Source organism: Salvelinus namaycush, chromosome 25, assembly GCF_016432855.1.
Source record: "Salvelinus namaycush isolate Seneca chromosome 25, SaNama_1.0, whole genome shotgun sequence".
NCBI classification, from domain to species: Eukaryota; Metazoa; Chordata; class Actinopteri; order Salmoniformes; family Salmonidae; genus Salvelinus; species Salvelinus namaycush.
Window position 1 is genome coordinate 1,997,158 of NC_052331.1, and position 22,730 is coordinate 2,019,887.

General features: G+C 41.8%; 1 protein-coding gene across 1 annotated transcript in view; it reads right to left on the minus strand.

Annotated features, from left to right (window-relative positions):
- Positions 1–1,518: 1,518 nt before the first annotated feature.
- Positions 1,519–22,730, minus strand: part of LOC120020516 (rho GTPase-activating protein 12-like) — a 55,475-nt gene continuing 34,263 nt past the window's right edge. The window contains exons 2-3 of the mRNA XM_038964219.1: positions 8,175–8,959; positions 1,519–1,572 (exon numbers count right to left, since the gene is read on the minus strand). Coding sequence (XP_038820147.1) covers positions 1,519–1,572; positions 8,175–8,888 — 768 coding nt within the window. The 5' untranslated portion in view covers positions 8,889–8,959. The remainder of the gene's footprint in view (positions 1,573–8,174; positions 8,960–22,730) is intronic.

Here is a 22,730-nt window from a genome sequence, read left to right on the forward strand (position 1 = left end):
CATGGGGAAAATCCCAAAAACAAAATAGCCAATACCTCAGAAAAAAAATTGTAGACCTCCACAAGTCTGGTTCATCCTTGAGAGCAATTTTCCAAACATCTGAAGCTACCACGTTCATCTGTACAAACAATAGTACGAAAGTATAAACACCATGGGACCACACAGCCGTCATACCGCTCAGGAAGGAGACGCGCTCTGTCTCCTAGAGATGAACATACTTTGGTGCGAAAAGTGCAAATTAATCCCAGAACAACAGCAAAGGACCTTGTGAAGATGCTGGAGGAAACAGGTACAAAAGTATCTATATCCACAGTAAACGAGTCCTATTACGACATAACCTGAAAGGCCCCTCAGCAAGGAAGAAGCCACTGCTCCAAAACCGCCATAAAAAAGCCAGACTACGGCTGGCTATGAGCTGGGTTTCATCGCCAGCGGTGTAGTAGCCGATCATGGGGGCCGGAGGGCGGCAGCCAATTTCCAAAATGCTGCCCCAAATTCTAGCTAACAACTGCTAGATCCAAAATAGGTATTTTGCAAAGATCAAAAATAATTTTAATCTTAGCGACTGTTCAAGCAATACTCAAAACAACATTGTTCGCATATGAGAACCCCAAAACGTTATTTTGAGAAGTAATAAACTAATGTAAATCTGCTGAATAGTCCCAGTCGGTATTAGACAGAACGTCATGGCTGTGGAAAATAAAAACTGGTGGTTACCTAGGTTATCCAATTGGCTCTCAACAAAAAAGTAACTCAATTTTCTAGTTGTCTGATTGGTTTTGGTCAATAATAAAACAACATTTAAGAAAAGTACATGTCTAAAGATAAAATGTCAACATTGCCTGCTCCCAAGTGTTCTCACTACGTCATACCCAAGAAGACTCAAGGCTGTAATGGCTCCCAAAGGTGCTTCAACAAAGTACTGAGTAAAGGGTCTGAATACTTATGTAAATAAGGCATCGTTTTTTTCATTTGCAATACATTTGCAAAAAATTCAAAAAAACTGTTTTCGCTTTGTCATTAGTGTCGATTGCTGAGGAAAACATTTATTTCATAAATGTTATAATAAGGCTGTAACGTAACAAGATGTGGAAAAAGTGAAGGGGTCTGAATACTTTCCGAATGCACTGTACATTAAACAGCAGCAGCTCTTCTGCATTTTTTGTTATTTCTGTATAACCAAAAATGTACTATTTTATATTTGGATTCATTGGGAAAGAATATTTGTTTTCCCCAATTTGGGGGGGGTGGTTGAGGGGAATTCCTTCCTATGACCTGAATATCGACTCAGTATGGTCAGAGATGGCGATGACTTTCTTTCTGGATCCAAAAGTCGTGTGCATCCGTGCGTGATGACAGTGTACTAAAAAGGGGCATATGGATAAAGCAACAGCAGTGTCTTCTAGGGATGAGTTCAACACAGGTTTTTCAGAATCCTGAGTCCATGTCGCTATTTCAGGATGAATCTAGAGCGATATCCTGAATACAGTAATGAATTCTAAGAAAATTGTAAGCTCCTCAGTCCTCTCCCTGCTGTGCAGTGAAATGGGATACAAGAGAGGAAGAGCGTGACTGCCAAAGGAAAAGGATGAGGGACACAGTCTGCGTCCCAAATGGCACCTTATCCCCTATATAGTGCACTACAGACCCCCTATGGGTCCTGGTCAAATATAGTGCACTATATAAGATTGGGTATCATTTAGGACGCAGGAACAGTGGTGGCAAACTGGGTCAGTTTCTCCTCAAATATAGCCGATAAGAGAATTATCCCACTGTTGGGATACACACACAGCTCTCTCACTATGAGTAATTCCACAGTAACGGAATTACGCTAAGACTGATTTTTCACTTTAAATGTATACCAAACAAAAACCATTGATTTCAAAGTTTAACAAACCATACAACGTTATACACAATGACTACCTTGAACAATTGACACAGTTAAAAAAAAAACTGCTCAGGCTTTTCGCGAGAGTTGGACTTGTATGTTGTTGTCAGCCAAACAATCACAAGTCAAAGGCTGCTGTGGGCGCCATGGCAAGCAAGTTAGGAGATCAATGTAAAATGGAATTAAATTGACAAAATTAAAAGGTAAATGAGAAGGATAGGCTACAACAACCAAGCAGTTTTGAATGTTATTCGATTTTCATGATGGTCTTCATACATTACGGTCAGTTACAGGGTTATTCAATCACCGTCACAGCCCGACATGAACAGAATGCATCAGTGATTTCCATTTCCTGGCAGAATGATATCGGGCTGTCCCCGACAAAAACAATATATCTTTCGACCAATCGAAATTTATTGGTCGAAAGATATTGTTTTTGTCGGGGACAGCCCGATATCATCATAATTTTCAACCGTGTATTTTTCCATAAAGACACATTCTTTGTGTTTTAATAAAATCAACTGCATGCACTGAGCTTGTCTGCTGCTTAAAGCGAACTGTTGATGAAATAATTAAGACACGCGAATGACTAGAGGGAGTCCGACCGCAACTGATTTGATTTCGCTAGGCCTGGCTCAGACCTGCCATGCTAAAAAAAAAAAAAAAAAAACAGCGAGTGACTGTGTGACGAGCACCGTTGTCTCTCTCACCTCCCTGCTGCAGTGACCACCACAGAACAATAGTGTGTCACGTGCTATCCATGTTGCTGAAGCTGCCACATAATTATAGCCATTTTGGCTGAATAGTTGTTACTGAAATCCCTAATTTGTTTAGGAAAAACATTCCCTATTTCCTCAACCCTTGCTCTCTTTACATGACACATGTATGCAAAGAGGGTAAGGAGCGAGCGCTGCGTGCATATTATGTGTGCCAAACAGGTGCTGTTAGATCACAATCTAATTCTTCTGACCGTTTGGAACGATGTAAACACTAAATAAATTATAAGCGTACCAGAGAGTGTGTTATAACTTTTTTTTGTAAAGCTTTTATTACAGCAAAGACTCTAAACAGTCGCATTCATTCCTGAATGCAATTTCCCGAAAAGGAACGGTTTAGACCTATTTATTGTTGACGCTAATTATTCAAATGGTCGCTTTGTTATTTTATTTTAAAACGAAAAATGCTTGATTATATTTCTAATCACGAATGACTCTTATGCTGTGTGATTACATTAATATAACCATATACAAGTTCAGTAGCAAATGCCTTAGACTGATGGACAGTGCCATCCCCACGGCCTCCACAATTGATCAGTCCACTCAGACCAGGCACGGATCAGAAAGGTGTCTTGTACATCATGATTGTTATTATAATCGTTTGGCTACTGCTCGACAAAAATAATTTCAGTCAACCAACAGCCTATTGACCAAACAATGGACCAGTCGACTAAATAGAGTCGAGCAGTAGCTTAAAATCATTGTTGTGGATTTAGAACATCCAATGTTTTTTTCTATTTAAAAAAAGTGTGATTTTGAGAGCGAAAACCTGAAAAAACAGAATGCTGTAAAAACTAAAAACAGAGAAAACTGAATTTGGGGAAAAAAACTGAATCTGGCAAAAGATAGGGCTCTAATGGTCCAATATGTTAAAATCATCTCCGCTAATAATTTTCCCAATATATGACCTGGTTCAGGAAACTAGGCATATGTCGCAAGTCACGACTTCACAGGAGAGCTGTTTGAACATAAAACATATTTTTATCAAAATGCGTTTTTTTGGGGGGGCAGAAATGCCTTCACGAACATGTGAACTTTCATGTGCCTTAATATCAAAAACATGTATGCCATCTGTAAATACGAATAAAATGGTTAAATTTACAAGCCTAGTTGCTTTAGCCACAGAAAAAGTGAGCAACCTTCCCGCTAGCCATGATTGGCTGAGATAATGAGTGGGCTGGACACGAGAGATGAGTTTGGATTGGTCTACCATACAGCACGTGTCTGTCTATTGGAGCTGATCAGTATGTCTAGGTAATCGTGTCAAACGCAGCTTTAAAAAAAAAAGTGTCGCATAGTAAAACTGCATAAACCTAATGTCAAGTTAAAGTGTACTGTTAGCTAGCTAACGTTAGCTGGCTGGCTCGCTCGCTAGCTAACGTTATGTGTATACTCTCCACTTTCTGGAGGAGCGAGTTTTGAAGTCAGCGGAATTCGTGTATGATATCTAAGGAGATGGAGAAAACACCAGTCTGGATTACATCGTCAAACTAAGGGCAACCATGCATGGCATCAGACAGGAGACACGTCCAACCATGATGTATACTGGTTAGCTAGCTAGCTACCTTTTCAGATATTACACGTTTCTAATTTTGACAGAAAGTGGTTTAATTTCAAGTGTACTGTTAGCTAGCCAACGTTAGCTGACTGGGTCGCTAGCTAACGTTACACTGGACACATTACATTTTTTACGTTGTGTATGATCTTATGCTTCATATCTCAGACACATTTGCTTGACTAGTTATAGCTATAGAACCTGGTTGGTTAGCAACCTGCAGATTCATGCAGGGTAGTAATGTCATAAGTTGTGATTATGGTCCATTGTTTAGCTAGCTAAAGAATTGACAAAGTATTTTCATTTCAAGTTAGTGCACTGTTAGCTAGCTAGCTAACGTTAAATTGTGCGTTGGGATTCATTGTTTACCTAGCTAGCTATCTAGCTACATTTCTTCAGAAAAGACTTGTCTTAGTGTGCCAGAGCGCAGAATAACTGATACATTTTTTAACGCTCAACAACCGTTGAATATGTCCGGTGTCAGTAAACATTGGCAACAAAGCGTAATTCAATTGTTGCCAGCAGCACTGTTACAGTCACCAAAGCCCTGGATAACATGAAAATAGCCTAACCAGCTCTGCTAGGGGGAGTAAAATGGTCAGAGTGGGGTGCTCTCTCATTATGTGTCTGGAAGTAGCTAGCCAATGTTAGCTTGGTTGCTTGACTGTTGTTGTGAGGTCAGAGCTTTCGGAACAACCCTACTTATTGTCCAGAGCGTCCAGTGTGCGTTCTGAACGTGAAACGCTCTGAATTAACAAACGGACAATCTGACAGCACAGTTGCAGTCACCAACGCTCTGGATAACATAACAGCCCAACCAGCTCTGCTAGCGCGAGTAATGTTCAGTGAGCTGTTCTCTCTCAGATTACTAAAAGTAGCTGGCAAGTTAGTACAGAACGCACAGCTCAACCCTTAAGGAGATGGGTGGGGCTAAGGCTTAAGAGGGTGTGAATGCTGAATGGGTGTAGACAAAGAAGGGCTCTCCAATAGTAGTACCAAGACATTGAAAGACGGTTTTCTCAAAAGTGAGTTTACAAATTGATCAACATTCAAAGCAGAATTACTTGCCCATTGTTTCCTCAAATGCAGTGTATGATATACAATTTTGTAGCCCTGAGTCTCTACTTTTATCCAATGTAAAAAACAGAAATTCAAATGTTGCTACATAAGACCGAATCCAGGTGGTGAGTCACATATGTTATTTGGCTCATTGGTGGAAATTATATTTGAGATTATTTTATTTTAATTAATTTTGGGGTAGAATGTCCTTTTAAAAAGTCACCAGAACTGAGCTTCTCAGTCACCAGAACTAGAGCTGGCCGCCCGGCTAAACTGAGAAATCGGGGAGAAGGGCCTTGGTCACGGAGGTGTGAAAAATGTCAATACTTTCCGAATGCACTGTATATGACTAGAACTAGATGAATAAGGCTTTCGTTTCTCTACACGAAGATTGAATGGTTATGGGTCTGAATAGATAACTGCTATAGCCTACCACCATTGTGCGTTCACTCTTCTTTCAAACTACCAGTGAATTCTATTGGCTGCTGTATTAAACATTCGGCAAACAAGAGCTTGCGTCCCTCTTCAAATGGTCTATTGGTATAAGAAATGCTATAAAAACGTCCACCAGGCTGTTCTAGTCTAGCTTTTCCTGCATGAGACTCCAAGAGCTAAGGAGCATTTTTTAAGTAGAGGCCAGTGGAGCACAGGTGCTTGTGTATTACAGAAGAGATAGAAGCTTACTATGCATAACCCATCATGAATTAGATAAATATAAGGCTAATACTGCATTGGCTTTATTACCTGAAAGAGGTAGGCTAGGACATCTAAATACAAGGCTATATATCAATATAGAACAGGATTATCTATTTTGGATCCAATTTGAATGGAGTTGATGAAGAGAGAAAAATACTGCAAGAGAATGCTTGTGCGTGCACCGATTCAAAGCAACGATACTCGAGTGACAGGCTTTTCTTTTTTTTTTTTACTCTGCAGCTGCAATAAAATAAAATAAAAATCTTTACAATTAAAAAACAAGATGAGCCCCGAAAGACAGATGGAGATGGGTAAATTAGACGTGCATTCGGTCTTTATATTAGTCGATGCTGCAGCAAATGTTGGCCTACTGGTCACAAGAAAAAAAGTTACCATTTTGAGATGATAGATCTACATGTGAACTGCGCTCCATATTGAGATGGGTCTGTCCCCACCCTGAGCGTTGAGAAGCCAGATTTAGACATTGCATATAATTTAACAGTTCCATTTCACACCATGTTATTCATATTAATAATTTATTAATAATTTACCGATTTCTCGCAGTTATTTATCCCGGGAAAAGGGAGTGGCTTTGGGTTGTAAATCCCAGGAAATCTTGGTAACCGGGTTCCACACCTTCAACCCTAATGTGGACCCCAGAAAAAGTAGCCGCTGCTTGTGCAGTAGCTAATGGGGAACCTAATAAACTAAACCCTGTGTAACAAGCCTATCACTAGAAAACATATTGTGCTATAAACTAAGAAGACTTAAAAAGGTAATGATGGCAAAGCTCAGACCAACTACCAGTATACATCCCATTTAGGTCTACTCTATCAATTCCTTCAAAAAATGAATATTGTATTAGGCTACCTAAAAGAACAACAAGAGCTCTACCTCAATACCGCCACACAGGTGGTAAGGGTAGGCAACAACACATCTTCCACGCTGATCTTCAACACTAGGGCCCCTCAGGGGTGGGTGCTTAGTCCCCTCCTGTACTCCCTGTTCACCCACGACTGCATGGGCAAGCACAACTCCGACACCATCAAGTTTGCTGACGTCAGAACAGTGGAAGGCCTGATCACCGGCAACGATGAGACAGCCTATACGGAGGAGGTCAGAGACCTGGCAGTGTGGTGGCCTGTCCGCTCCCTCAATATGAGCAAGACAAAGGAGATGATCGTGGACTACAGGAAAAGGAGGGCCGAACAGGCCCACATTAACATTGACGGTGCTGTAGTGGAGCGTGTCGAGAGTTTCAAGTTCCTTGGTGTCCACATCACCAACAAACTATCATGGTCCAAACACACCAAGACAGTCATGAAGAGGGCACGACAAGACCTTTTCCCCCTCAAGAGACTGGCAAAAATGTTGGCATTGGTCCCCATATCCTCAAATAATTATACAGCTGCATCATCGAGAGCATCTGGACATGTTGCATCACCGCCTGGTATGGCAACTGCTCGGCATCTGACCATAAAGCGCTACAGAGGGTATGGCGTACGGTCCAATACATCACTGGGGCAAAGCTTCCTGCCATCCAGGACCTATATAGTAGGCGGGTTCAGAGGAAGGCCCCAAAAATTGTCAAAGACTGCAGTCATCCAAGTCATAGACGGTTCTCTCTGCTACCGCACGTTAAGTGGTACCGGAGCGCCAAGTTTAGGTCCAAAAGGCTCGTTAACAGCTTCTACCCCGAAGCTATAAGACTGCTGAACAATGAATCAAAAGGCCACCAAGAGTACTTACATTAACCCCCCCCCTTTGTTTTTACACTGCTGCTCCTCGCTGTTCATTATCTATGCATAGTCACTTTACCCCAAACTACATGTACAAACTACCTCAACTAACCTGTACTCCCGCACATCGACTCGGTACCCCCTGAATATATCCTCGTTATTGTTATGTAATTGAATTGTTTTACTTTTCTTTTTTTTTTCTTTTTTACTTTAGTTTATTTAGTCAATATTTTTTTTAACTTTATTTCTTGAATTGCATTGTTGGTTGAGGGCTTGTAAGTAAGCATTTCACGGTAAGGTTTACACCTGTTGTATTCGGTGCATGTGACAAATAAAATGTGATTTGATGAAAGGCAAGAAAACATTTCATACAGTAAGCTTTGCAGAAGTAAAAACCCCATAATGAAAATCACCAGCTTCCATCTAAAACTTTAGAGAAATTAAGATATTTCCATTCTTACCTGCAGGTGCTCAGTAGAGCTGCTCAGCTCGTCTCCAGACTCCGAGTCGTTGCGTCTCTCCGAACCCTCTGAGTCACAGTGCCCCGGGGGCATCTCCACATTCAGGGGCACCCTGCGGAGATCAGGGGAAGTGGCATCGGCATGGGGCAGCGTGTTACATCCTCGTCCAGCAGCATGGTTGTGAGGGTGGGGGTGGGTGTGGTTGTTCTTTATAATGACTGCCAGGGCCCTGTCATGGTTTGTGAGGCTGCCAGGGTCTCTACCAGGATTCTGGTTGGCGTCCCTGTCCCTGTGCTGGCTCGGAGGGGTGAGGGCAGCCCTCGACGACGAGGAGGGGGAGGGTGACGAGGGAGAGGGCCGGCTGAAACTGGTCAAGTTCAGGTTCTCGTTAGAGATGCTTGCCTTGACCAAGACCGAGTTCCCCCCGCTCCCTCCACCGTGATGCGCCAGGTGCAGAGGCTTTGGAGGGGGCATGAGGGCCTTGCGGACCTCTCTGACATACTGCGCTGGTATGTAAAACGCCTTGGTCCCCTCCTCTTTCTTCACTTGCCACCAGTCCTCGTTGGTCTTCTTCACCAGCATGTAGCACTCTCCCTGGCGGATGGAGATCTGGCCCTCCTTGGCCTTGTACTCATAATCATACTCCACCTCAATGTACACCTGGCCTGGGGCAATGGGAAGCTCACACCCACGCCCCTCTCGATCTGACGCCATGACCGTGAAAATGCTGGCTGGAGCTTACCACCGCAGGGACACAGCCTGGCTCTGCATGTCCCACTGTGTAACTGGGTAGGAGGAGGAAACAGGGGAGAGAGATTAGGCCTATGTTATGATAACATTAGTACACATACAGACAAGGGTTGCAAAATGCTGTTAAACCATTCCTGGAATCAGGAGGGAAATCAGCAAGAGATCTGGAATCGTCTAACTCCAAGATTTCTGGTCTTGCATCCTTCGTTTAGACACAGACACACACAATATAGAATGGATGGATGGGATGAGGGAGCATAGACTGAAGACTTTCCCCAAGTCTATGTAAACTCAGTAAGAGTTGTGCTCCTAGCCTAAGACGCTGCCTGAGAGGTAGGTAAGATTACACAAACACACAGTATGAGGGACTGGGAATCATGGTGTTGTACATTAAGAGTTGCGCTGCTCCTAGCCTGAGTGGTAGATAAGATCAGAGCAGTGGTATTCAAAGTCGGGTCAGCAACCCCCCTAGTGGGGTCTACGGGGAACTACAGTGGGGTTGCCAAAAATAAAAATAAATTTGAACAAAAACTTTAGAGTACAGATTATTGTATGGGACAATTATCATAATTTTGTTTTGTTTTATTGAGTAAATGTATTTATTGGTTTCTTTTCATTTTGATAATTGATGAAGATTTTATGAATTGAAGGATATTAATTTGGTCCCCGCTGAAAAAGTTTGAATACCTCTGGATTAGAGGCTGTGAGCAGGGCTCTAAATTGCAACCAAAAAGGTTGCATATGCTCAAATATTTTTCTGTGCAACCTGGAATTCTAATTTTGGGTGCACCAGCGCACCTAGAAAATCACCTAGATAACAATTGTTACTAAGGATTAGGCTGCGCTTTACCGCAGCCTCCGAGTGCAGAGTACTCTCTCTCCCACTCCTGCTTGCATCCAACTGTTCTGCATGCGGCTATGGAACCCTGACCTGTCCCCCGGACGTGCTACCTGTCCCAGACTTGCTGTTTTCAACTCTCTAGAGACAGCAGGAGCGGTAGAGATACTCTTAATGATCGGCTATGAAAAGCCAACTGACATTTACTCCTGAGGTGCTGACTTGCTGCACCCTCGACAACTACTGTGATGATTATTATTTGACCATGCTGGTCATTTATGAACATTTGAACATCTTGGCCATGTTCTGTTATAATCTCCACCCGGCACAGCCAGAAGAGGACTGGCCACCCCTCATAGCCTGGTTCCTCTCTAGGTTTCTTCCTAGGTTTTGGCCTTTCTAGGGAGTTTTTTCTAGCCACCGTACTTCTACACCTGCATTGCTTGCTGTTTGGGGTTTTAGGCTGGGTTTCTGTACAGCACTTTGAGATATCAGCTGATGTAAGAAGGGCAATATGAATAAATTTGATTTTATATAAATACATTTGATTTGATCCAGTTGCCGGGTCACACACACACCAAACCCCGCCCCTGTCACTCAAGCAGCCAGCAGACAGTTCCTCCATTCTCTCAGCATGCTGTCAAATAAATCATTCACAACAGATTCTTCTAAACCAAGAAAGATGCTGCTTTCCACATTGCTTCTAAATATGAATCCAGATGTTTCTATTTCTAGGCTATTATTAGTTTGTGTATCTTGCACTCTGCAAAACACTAAAGGAAGCTGCCATTTGCCTAACAATGCTAATCGCTAACACTAATCACTAACTGATTAGTTGGCTAGCTAAATACCATTTAGCTAAATGCACTAGCTAGTAGTGCTGGGGTGAGGTGGTTGATAGTTCCATATCGCAATATTATTTTGGACTATATTATATCTATACTTAGACTCCAACAATTGATGTGTAAAAATACAAATTATAAAAGTTTGGACCCATTCCAGGGTTTTTCTTTATTTTTACTATGTTCTACATTGTAGGATAATAGTGAAGACATCAAAACTATGAAATAACACCTATGGAATCATGTAGTAACCAAAAAAAAGTGTTAAACAAATCAAAATATATTTTATATTTGACATTCTTCAAATCGCCACCCTTTGCCTTGATGACAGCTTTGTACACTGTTGGCATTCTCTCAACCAGCTTAATGAGGTAGTCACCTGGAATGCATTTCAATTAACAGGTCTGCCTTGTTCAAAGTTAATTTGTGAAATGTCTTTCCTTAATGCGTTTGAGCCAATCAGTTGTGTTGTGACAAAGGAGGAGTGGTATACAGAAGATAGCTCTATTTCGTAAAATACAAAGTCCATATTATGGCAAGAACAGCTCAAATAAGCAAAGATAAATAACAGTCCATCATTACAAGGTCAGTCAATCCGATAATGTCAAGAACTTTGAAAGTTTCTTCATGTGCAGTCGCAAAAACCATCACGCACTATGATGAAACCGCCACAGGGAAGGAATTCCCATTTTCTTCCCAGGTTCTGGCCATTCTAGGGAGTTTTTCCTAGCCACCGTGCTTCTAGACCTGCATTGCTTGCTGTTTGGGGTTTTAGGCTGGGTTTCTGTACAGCACTTTGTGACATCAGCTGATGTAAGAAGGGCTATTATAAATACATTTGATTGATTGACTGGTAGCTCCATTCGAACAACTGACTTGAGAAATAAGCTCAACTGTGTCTGCAGCAGACGTGATACCTTCTGGCATAGCATTGAAACTCCTGCTCAACTGCAGACACATACCGTGGGGTTAAAACTTGCAAAAGTACTCTACAAGAGGCTGTGAACAAGTGATTCAGTGGCATTCTCTCTGAGCCTCTTTACTGTGTCGCCACCATGCTCGATGCTAGGTACAAGGACCGCTACTTCGATGCAGACAAGAAACAGGGTTTACGTAAAATGTTACAGACACAGCTGGACAAGATGGAAACGGACACAGTGACAGTGGGCACCGAGGAAGAGAGGCCACGGACAGACAGAGCTGAAACTTCACTGCTTGACATGTATGATGAAATCCTGGTTGAGACTGAACAAATGAACAACGAAACAGCACAGCAAGTAAGTAAAATAAATAGCTTTTGATTATGTTTTACTGATAAATGGGGACATACGGTCAAAAATGCATCCCTAATCTCAACATCATTCAGAGGAGACCGCATGAATCAGGCCTTCATGGTCGAATTGCTTTAAAAAAAAAAAAACACTACTAAAGTACGCCAATAAGAAGAGACTTGTTTGGGCCAAAAAACATGAGCAATGAACATTAGACTGGTGGAAATCTGTCCTTTGGTCTGATGAGTCTAAATTTGAGATTATTGGTTACATCTGCCGTGCCTTTGTGAGACACAGAGTAGGTGAACCCTGGCCATGGACCCAAAATATCTATGTTTTGTTCCCCGAGCAACTTAGTTATCACTTTTGCCTTATGGCAAGGTGCTCCATCATGCTTTCACCAGGCATCCTCCAAAAGTCTTCGCCTCACTGTGCGTGCAGATGCACTCACACCTGCCTGCTGCCATTCCTGAGCAAGCTCTGTACTGGTGGTGCCCCGATCCCGCAGCTGAATCAACTTTAGGAGACGGTCCTGGCGCTTGCTGGACTTTCTTGGGCGCCCTGAAGCCTTCTTCACAACAATTGAACCGTTCTCCTTGAAGTTCTTGATGATCCGATAAATGGTTGATTTAGGTGCAATCTTACTGGCAGCAATATCCTTGCCTGTGAAGCTCTTTTTGTGCAAAGCAATGATGACGGCACGTGTTTCCATGCAGGCTACCATGGTTGACAGAGGAAGAACAATGATTCCAAGCACCACCCTCCTTTTGAAGCTTCCAGTCTGTTATTCGAACTCAATCAGCATGACAGAGTGATCTCCAGCCTTGTCCTCGTCAACACTCACACCTGTGTTAACGAGAGAATCACTGACATGATGTCAGTTGGTCCTTTTGTGGCAGGGCTGAAATGCAGTGGAAGTTATTTTTTGGGATTCAGTTCATTTGCATGGCAAAGAGGGACTTTGCAATTAATTGCAGTTCATCTGATCACTCTTCATAACATTCTGGAATGTATGCAAATTGCCATCATACAAACTGAGGCAGCAGACTTTGTGAAAATTAATATTTGTGTCATTCTCAAAACTTTTGGCCACGACTGTACACACAATACCCCATAATGTCAAAGTGGTATTTTGTTCGTAGAAAATGTTTGAAAAAAAAAATAAAAAAATCATTAAAAGCTGAAATGTCTTGAGTCAATAAGTATTCAACTCCTTTGTTCCAAGCCTAAATAAGTTCAGGAGTAATAATGTGCTTTAGAGGATTGTACCCTTTCTTTTCCAATTTTCACCTAAAATGTCATACCCTAATTAAACTGCCAGTAGCTCATGACCCGAAGCAAGGAAATGCATATTGTTGATACCCATTTGAAAGGAAACACTTTGAAGTTTGTGGAAATTTTAAATTAATGTAGGAGAATATAACACATTAGATCTAGTAAAAGATAATACAAACAAAAAAACCACGCATTTTTAAATGTATTTTTTGTTTCATCATCTTTGAATTGCAAGAGAAAGGCCATACTTTCAGATAGGAGTCTGGGTGTAATTTAGATTTGTCACCAGATGGCAGCAGTGTGTGGGCAAAGTTTCAGACTGATCCAGTGAAGAATTACATTACTGTAAAATATTTATTATCTGCCAGGAGTTTGCCCAAGTTTGCCCAAGTCTGTCCAAATGTGCCGAATTGGTCAATTGATACATTTTCAAGTACATAACTAAAGAGAACATACAGAAATGCTATGGTAATAAAAAAAATAAGTTTACACACTCCCAGGAATGTCAAACATGATGGATCATTAGCTTATACATTAACTTTCACACATCTAGATGGCCGGGCGGGGTGGGTGTGGAGCCAGAGACAGCAGTGGGGTCAAACTGTAGAACCCAGTTCCTACATTTGAACATAAAAATGTATTTTATCAAACAAAACTATGCTACGTTTTATCTCTGGGACCCTCAGGATGACAAATCAGAGCAAGATTACTGAATGTAAGTACATTATTTACCTTCAGAGGGGAATGTATCAAACCAGTTGCCGTTGATGTTGTGCACTCTTCTCAAACAATTGCATGGTATTGTTTCACTGTAATAGCTGTTAATTGGACACTGCAGTTAAATTCTTGTTAATCTAAACCTTTGGCCCATAGAAGACAGGACTATGTCCCGGAAAGTTGGCTGTTGTACACAACGTCATTCTAGTCACATTATCGCACGTTAGCAACAACAATCCCATAGAGGTTAACAAGTCACATACTGTAATGGACTCATTCTGTGTTCAATAATCGTGGTTAACATGATTTTTTTATGACTACACCATCTCTGTACACCACACATACAGATAATTGTAAAGGTCCCTCAAGCGAGTAGTGAATTTCAAGCAGATTCAACCAAAACGACCAGGGATGTTTTTCAATGTCTCACAAAGAAGGGCACCGATTGGTAGATGTGTATAAATTTAAAAAAGCATACGCTGAATATCCCTTTGAGCATGGTAAAGTTATTAATTAGGCTTTGGATGGTGTATCAATACATCCAGTCACTACAAAGATACAGGTGTCCTTCCTAACTCAGTTGCCGGAGAGGAAGCGAACTGCTCAGGGATTTCCCCATGAGGCCAATGGTGAAGTATTCATTTTATCTTAAAACAGTTACAGAGTTTAATGGTTGTGATATGAGAAAACTGAGAATGGATCAACAACATTGTACTTACTCCACAATACTAACATAACTGACAGAGTGAAAAGAAGGAAGCCTGTACAAAATAAAAATATTCCAAAACATGAATGCTGTTTGCAACAAGGCACTTAGGTAATACTGCAAAAAATTTCCTGAATACAAAGCGTTATGTTTGGGGCAAATCCAACAAAACACATCACTGAGACCCACTCTTCATATTTTCAAGCAGTGTGGTGGCTGCATCATGTTATGGGTATGCTTGTCAACGGCAAGGACTAGGGATTTTCTTAGGATAAAAAGGAACGGAATACAGCTATAAGCACAGGTAAAATCCTAAAGGAAAACCTGGTTCAGTCTGCTTTCCAACAGACATTGGGAGACGAAATCACCTTTCAGCAGGACAATAACCTAAAACACAAGGCCAAATCTTGCTTACCAAGATGACATTGAATCTGCCTGAGTGACCTAGTTACAGTTTTGACTTAAATCAGCTTGACAATCTATGACAAGACTTGAAAATGGCTGTCTAGCAATGATCAACAAACAACTTGACAGACCTTGAATAATTTTTTTATAATAAATGGGGCAAATACTGTACAATCCAATTGTGCAAATCTCAGAGACTTACCCCAAAAAACTCAGTTGTAATCACAGCCAAAGGTGATTCTACAAAGTATTGACTCAAGGGTGTGAATACTTATGAAAATGAGATCTGTATTTCATTTTCAATACATTAGCAAAAATGTCTAAAAACATGTTTTCACTGTGTCATTAAAAAATCTATTTAATCCATTTTAAATTCAGGCTGTAACAACAAAATGTGGACTAAATCAAGGGGTATGAGTACTTTCTGAAGGCACTGTAGCCCAGTAATACCGATTGCCTAATATAAATGGGTCAGGTGAGAATCTCTGGTAATTTTTTTTCAATTTAACGTTTTAAGATCTCTTGTTTTTAAAATCAACTAACAAAACACATTCCACATTCACAGATGTGGCAGACAAAAATAATACTGTCAGCGTTCCTTTTAGCTATTTCCAGCCTTCGCTGAGACGACGAGCAAATAACTCGTCTTTACAGCACCTTACACAATATGTATCTGCTCATTTCCCTAATCACCCCATTCACTCTGTCCAATTGAAAATATAGTTGAGTAGTGGAGACCAGAGTCTATCAAACTTGTGCTGTCTCTTGCAGAGGTCATAAATGAGCTTTTCAAGAGGAAGAAAGTCAACAATCGGGTCAATCCACATTTTAAATGTAGAAGAAATATTAGAAGCCCACAATAGAAGAATACATTCCTTAGCATAAGTATATCATAGTCATGAACACATTTTCTCTGTCAGGATCAAGAACAAAGTCCTGCTGGGCATTAAGATAGCTAGATACACAGGGTCATATCAAACTGTACATCTAGTATTTTCTGTGCAGCAGTATTTATACATTACCAGATTTTGGCAATCTCTCTACAACTCCAAAATACATGCGTATAGGTTCCACTTTCAGAGGTACCTATTTTACAAAATCAGGAGAAATGTCTGTATTCATTCTATGGAGTCTCACTGGGGTGTTACTGGGGTGTTTTTAATTAGATTCTTTAATTTTTACATTAGTAGAGGAGCAGTATACCCTGTCGCAAACATCCGCCCATAACTCATCACTGATAGTCAGACAAAGGTCCTTTTCCCAGATTCTTCTCAAAGAAGTAAAGGAGGAGCCCCCTTTCTCAGAAAAGAGTCTAGATATATGAGATATTGCCTTTGATGGATTGTGCTGTAGCAAGAAGGGTCTCAACTTCATTCAGCTGAGCTCTAAACCTCCCCTTGGAAGTAAATGAGGAAATGACGTGTTTCATTTGAAGATTTTTTTAATTTTTTTAATGGATCGTGGCACATTGAATTCACTGCAGAGCTCTTGAAAGGATTTCAGTGTAGTGGTTTTCTGATGAAACAGGTCTGAAAAGGTCCTGATCCCTAGAGTATGCCAAAGATTAAGTCTGTTTTTACATTTTTTTGTATTTTATTTAACTAGGCAAGTCAGTTAAGAACAAATTCTTGTTTACAATGACGGCCTAGGAACAGTGGGTTAACTTCCTTGTTCAGGTGCAGAACAATGATTTTTACCTTGTCAGCTCAGGGATTCGATCTAGCAACCTTTCGGCTACCGGCCCAACGTTCTAACCACTAGGCTACCTGCCGCTCCGGTTGCATACTACAGGCGAGTGAGAACATATTTGGGAGGAAATGCCAAGGTATTTCTTACAGTCACTCCATGCTAGTAGGGTGCTGTAAATCACAAAGGTTTTGGCTATGTTGCCCAGTTCACTAAAGTTATTAATGAATATAATTGAGCTTAGGGGCAATGAACCACAGGATTGGGCTTCTATCTGAATCCACATTGAGTCTTGTCTGTTTGTGATCCATGTTAGCATGTTGCGGATTTGCGCAGACCAGTAGTACAATTGAAGGGAGGGAAGGGCAAGACCACCCTTAGAATCAGGTTTCGATAGCGTGGAGAACTTGATCCTAGGTTTATTATTGCCCCATATAAATTTGGTGATGCTTGGTTAGTTGTTTTGAAAAAGGAAACTGGGAGATAGCATGGGAGCATCTGAAATAAATAGTTCAATCTAGTGAGGATGTTCATACTATTGGATTCAGGGTAACTTTGAACATTGAGATATTAAAGACATGATAGATCAGACGCATAGCATATAAAGGAGTGAGAAGTTAATGGTTCTCAGTAGTAAGACAACTAAGCTTGGAATGTGCTGAGTGCAGGGAAAACAAATTGCATGTGACGGTACTGATAAGGGGAGAAACCGTTGAAGGCTCATATCACTTAATCTGAATCTGTGAGAGTTCAGTTTTTGAAAAAAATCAGCCAGCATTGGCATGAAAATAGGGCTAAACTGGGGGCAAAAAGCTTTGTAGAACTCTGGGAAATCCGTCTCGGCCTGGGGATTTGTTAGGTGGCATGGAGATAATTGCCTCCAGGATCTCCTCAGGAGTGAAGGGGGAGTTGAGATCTTCTTGGTCGGTCTCTGATAGTTTTGGTAGTGAGAGTCCCTCTAGGAAAGAATGGAGTTCTGCATCCGTATGTTTTCTCTCAGAAGTATATAGTTTGCAGTAAAAATCATAAAGTTACATTTGTCTTATTTGGATTGAGTTTGACCTCGTCATTTGCTGTTCTGATGGCCAGGATTGTACGCTCCGACTGCTCTTTTTTTAAATTGGTAAGCAATCAATCTACTATGTCTATTGGTATACTCATGGTATTTCTGTTTCGTAAAGAAAAAAGTTCTCCTGAGTATAGTCCAAGTTCAGTTTGGCTGCTTTAATTTGACTCCAGGAGGCGCTGGCTGGGGATTGTTTATGAACTTTTTCACAGCGTTCCAGCTCCCTCTCAAGATCTAACCTGTGTGCTTCCATTGCTTTTTTCTTAGAGGGAGCATATGCAATTAGATGACCTTAGTGTGGCTTTGGCAGCGTCCCATATTTTGGCTTTTAACCAGGGCAAGGTGACCGGAAACATGACCGAATACAAACAGTGTAGATATTCCCTCCGCAAGGCAATCAAACAAGCTAAGCGTCAGTATAGAGACAAAGTAGAGTCGCAATTCAACGGCTCAGACACAAGAGGGATGTAGCAGGGTCTACAGTCAATCACGGATTACAAAAAGAAAACCAGCCCCGTCGCGGACCAGGATGTCTTGCTCCCAAGACAGACTAAACAACTTCTTTGCTCGCTTTGAGGACAATACAGTGCCACTGACACGGCCCGCTACCAAAACCTGCGGACTCTCCTTCACTGCAGCCGATGTGAGTAAAACATTTAAAAGTGTTAACCCTCGCAAGGCTGCAGGCCCAGACGGCATCCCCAGCCGCATCCTCAGAGCATGCGCAGACCAGCTGGCTGGTGTGTTTACGGACATATTCAATCAATCCTTATCCCAGTCTGCTGTTCCCACATGCTTCAAGAGAGCCACCATTGTTCCTGTTCCCAAGAAAGCTAAGGTAACTGAGCTAAACGACTACCGCCCGGTAGCACTCACATCCGTCATCATGAAGTGCTTTGAGAGACTAGTCAAGGACCATATCACCTCCAACCTACCTGACACCCTAGACCCACTCCAATTTGCTTAACGCCCCAATAGGTCCACAGACGATGCAATCGCAACCACACTGCCCTAACCCATCTGGACAAGAGGAATACCTATGTGAGAATGCTGTTCATCGACTACAGCTCAGCATTTAACACCATAGTACCCTCCAAACTCATCATCAAGCTCAAGACCCTGGGTCTCGACCCCGCCCTGTGCAACTGGGTACTTGTCTTCCTGAAGGGCCGCTCCCAGGTGGTGAGGGTAGGTAACATCTCCACCCCGCTGATCCTCAACACTGGGCCCCCACAAGGGTGCGTTCTGAGCCCTCTCCTGTACTCCCTGTTCACCCACAACTGCGTGGCCATGCACGCCTCCAACTCAATCATCAAGTTTGCAGACAACACTAGTGGTAGGCTTAATTACCAACAACGACGAGACGGCCTACAGGGAGGAGGTGAGGGCCCTCGAAGTGTGGTGTCAGGAAAAGACCCTCACACTCAACGTCAACAAAACAAAGGAGATGATCGTGGACTTCAGGAAACAGCAGAGGGAGCACCCCCCTATCCACATCGACGGGACAGTAGTGGAGAGGGTAGAACGTTTTAAGTTCCTCGGCGTACACATCACGGACAAACTGAATTGGTCCACCCACACAGACAGCGTGGAGAAAAAGGCGCAGCAGCGCCTCTTCAACCTCAGGAGGCTGAAGAAATTCGGCTTTTCACAAAAAGCACTCAAACTTTTACAGATGCACTATTGAGAGCATCCTATCGGGCTGTATCACCGCCTGGTACGGCAACTGCTCCACCCACAACCGTAAGGCTCTCCAGGGGGTAGTGAAGTCTGCACAACGCATCACTGGGGGCAAACTACCTGCCCTCCAGGACACCTACACCACCCGATGTCACAGGAAGGCCATAAAGATCATCAAGGACAACAACCACCCGAGCCACTGCCTGTTCACCCCGCTATCATCCAGAAGGCGAGGTCAGTACAGGTGCATCAAAGCAGGGACCGAGAGACTGAAAAACAGCTTCTATCTCAAGGCCATTAGACTGTTAAACAGCCACCACTAACATTGAGTGGCTGCTGCCATACATGTAAAAAATGTATCACTAGCCACTTTAAACAATGCCACTTAATATATTGTTTACATACCCTACATTACGCATCTCATATGAATATACTGTACTCGATACCATCTACTGCAGGGGTGTCAAACTCATTCCACGGAGGGCCTAGTGTCTGCAGGTTTTTGGTTTTTCCTTTCAATAAAGCCCTAGACAACCAGGTGTGGGGAGTTCCTAACTAATTAGTGATGTTAATTCATCAATCAAGTACAAGGGAGGAGCGAAAACCCGCAGACACTCGGCCCCCCGTGGAATGAGTTTGACACCTGTGATCTACTGCATCTTGCCATCTTTATGTAGTACATGTATCACTAGCCACTTTAAACAATGCCACTTAATATAATGTTTACATACCCTACATTACTCATCTCATATGTATATACTGTACTCGATACCATCTACTGCATCTTGCCTATGCCATTCTGTACCATCACTCATTCATATATCTTTATGTACATATTCTTCATCCCTTTATACTTGTGTATAAGGTAGCTGTTGTGAAATTGTTAGGTTAGATTACTCGTTGATTATTACTGCATTGTCGGAACTAGAAGCACAAGCATTTCGCTACACTCGCGTTAACATCTGCTAACCATGTGTATGTGACAAATAAATTTGATTTGGCCAGAGAAACAGGAGTCTTTGTTGTCTTGTGTGTAGTTGTTTATCCATGTAGTAACCAATGTATTGCAGAGGTCAAAGCGAAGGTGGACAAAGGCGTGATCTGAAAGTGATATTGGTCTGATTGTACACGTGGCAGAATTTATTAAAATCTTTGCGATAAAAATGTCATCTATACGGGAGTAGGTGTTATGGACATTAGAGTAGTATATATATAGTCCATAGATGAGCTATTAGTCTCTCTCCAGATATCTATCAGTCCCATTTCTTTAGTAAGAGAGTTCAACATCTTTGCAGATCTAGGATTTGTGGAGGGGACTTGAGATGATTTGTCTAGGGTTGGGTTAAGGGCACAATTAAAATCTCCAGCCAGCACTCCAAAGGAAACACAATGCTCATTGAACAGGGTTACCATTTTCGACATGAAAGCAGGAGTATCAGTGTTAGGGGCGTATATGTTTAAGATCGTAACTGGTTGCCCATACAGTCACCCAGTTATCAGAGTAAATCTCCCCTCCGGATCAGATATGTTTTAGTCAATTATGAATGGAACATGCTTATGGATAATTATGGCTGTGCCTCTACTGTTTGATTTGAAAGACGAGAAATACACCTGTCCCCCCCAAGCTCTGCGGAGTTTAGCATGTTCGGCATCACAGAGGTGTGTCTCTTGTAATAGCGCAATGTCTGCTTTTTCTTTTTTAAGAGCACATAGTATCTGTTTCAGTTTGATTGCATGACCTAGACCATGGCAGTTCCATGTCAGTAGATTTAAGGTACTAGTCAACGTCATCGAACAGTAATCGAACTCTAGTGCTAGTCATCTCTGGGTATAGGTGGATAATAGTTACAGCTGCGATCACATAAAACATAAGTAAATGGTGCACATAAAAGAACAATCTCTGAACACCCCAACTGAGTTCCCAAACAACTCGACATATCCCGTTGGATCTATTGACCCACGCTCAGTCTCAATTCTGTGTTCCGAAAAACAGGAACAGTTAGCAACGCACAACGCTATTTGGTTAGGATGGGAAGCTACCATCTAGCTAGCTTCCCTCCACAACTTTCTTAAAGAAATAGGAAGAGTGTGAACTTACGAGAAGGGATTTAAACATTTTTGGGACAAAACAAAAATTTAATTAAAAGTTAAAAGTAATGATTTGCTTATTTTAAAAAGTAACTAAGTAACTGATTACTTAGATTGTGAGAAAAAAAATTTGCTAAGTTATTCGTTACCACAAAAAAGTGAGTACTCTAATGCATTACTTTGTAACGTGTTACCTCCAACACTGATTGCAATACATATAGAATCGTGAGAATCGCAATGCATATCACATCGCACCTAACTCTCGTGATAATTTAGTAACATGAGGCCCCTGGCAATTCCCAGCCCTAATCGAGATACTCATTAGTATCGTGGCAAGGAAACAAAACAAGAAGCGGATTTAAATTCTTTAGGATCTTGGATACAAGCATCATTATGTTGCCATCCAGAGTCAAATTGTATTTATTTTGATGTACACTGAACAAAAATATAAAACACAACATGTAAAGTATTGGTCCCATGTTTCATGAGCTAAAATAAAAGATCCGAGAAATGTTCTATATGCACAAAAAGCTTTTCTCTAAAATGTTATGCACACATTTTTTAAATCCCTGTTAGTCAGCATTTCTCCTTTACCAAGATAATCCATCCACCTGACAGGTGTGGATGAAGCTGATAACAAGAAGCTGATTAAAGAGCATGACCTTCATGGTCGAATTGCTGCAAAGAAACCACTACTAAAGGACACCAATAAGAAGAAGAGACTTGCTTGTGCCAAGAAAAAAGAGCAATGGACATTAGACCGGTGGAAATCTGTTCTTTGGTCTGAAGAGTCCAAATTTGCGATTTTTGGTTCCAACCGCCGTGTCTTTGTGAGACGCAGAGTAGGTGAACGGATGATTTCCGCATGTGTGGTTCCCACCGTGAAACATGGAGGAGATGGTATGATGGTGCTTTGCTGGTGACACTGTCTGTGATTTATTTAGAATTCAAGGCACACTTAACCAGCATGGCTACCACAGCATGCTGCAGCGATACGCCATCCCATCTGGTATGTGCTTAGTGGGACTATCATTTGTTTTTCAACAGGACAATGACCGAAAACACACATACAGCCTGTGTAAAGGCTATTTGACCAATAAGGAGAGTGATGGAGTGCTGCATCAGATGACCTGGCCTCCACAAATCACCTGAACTCAACCAAATAGAGATGGTTTGGGATGAGTTGGACCGCAGTGAAGGAAAAGCAGCCAACGAGTGCTCAGCATATGTGA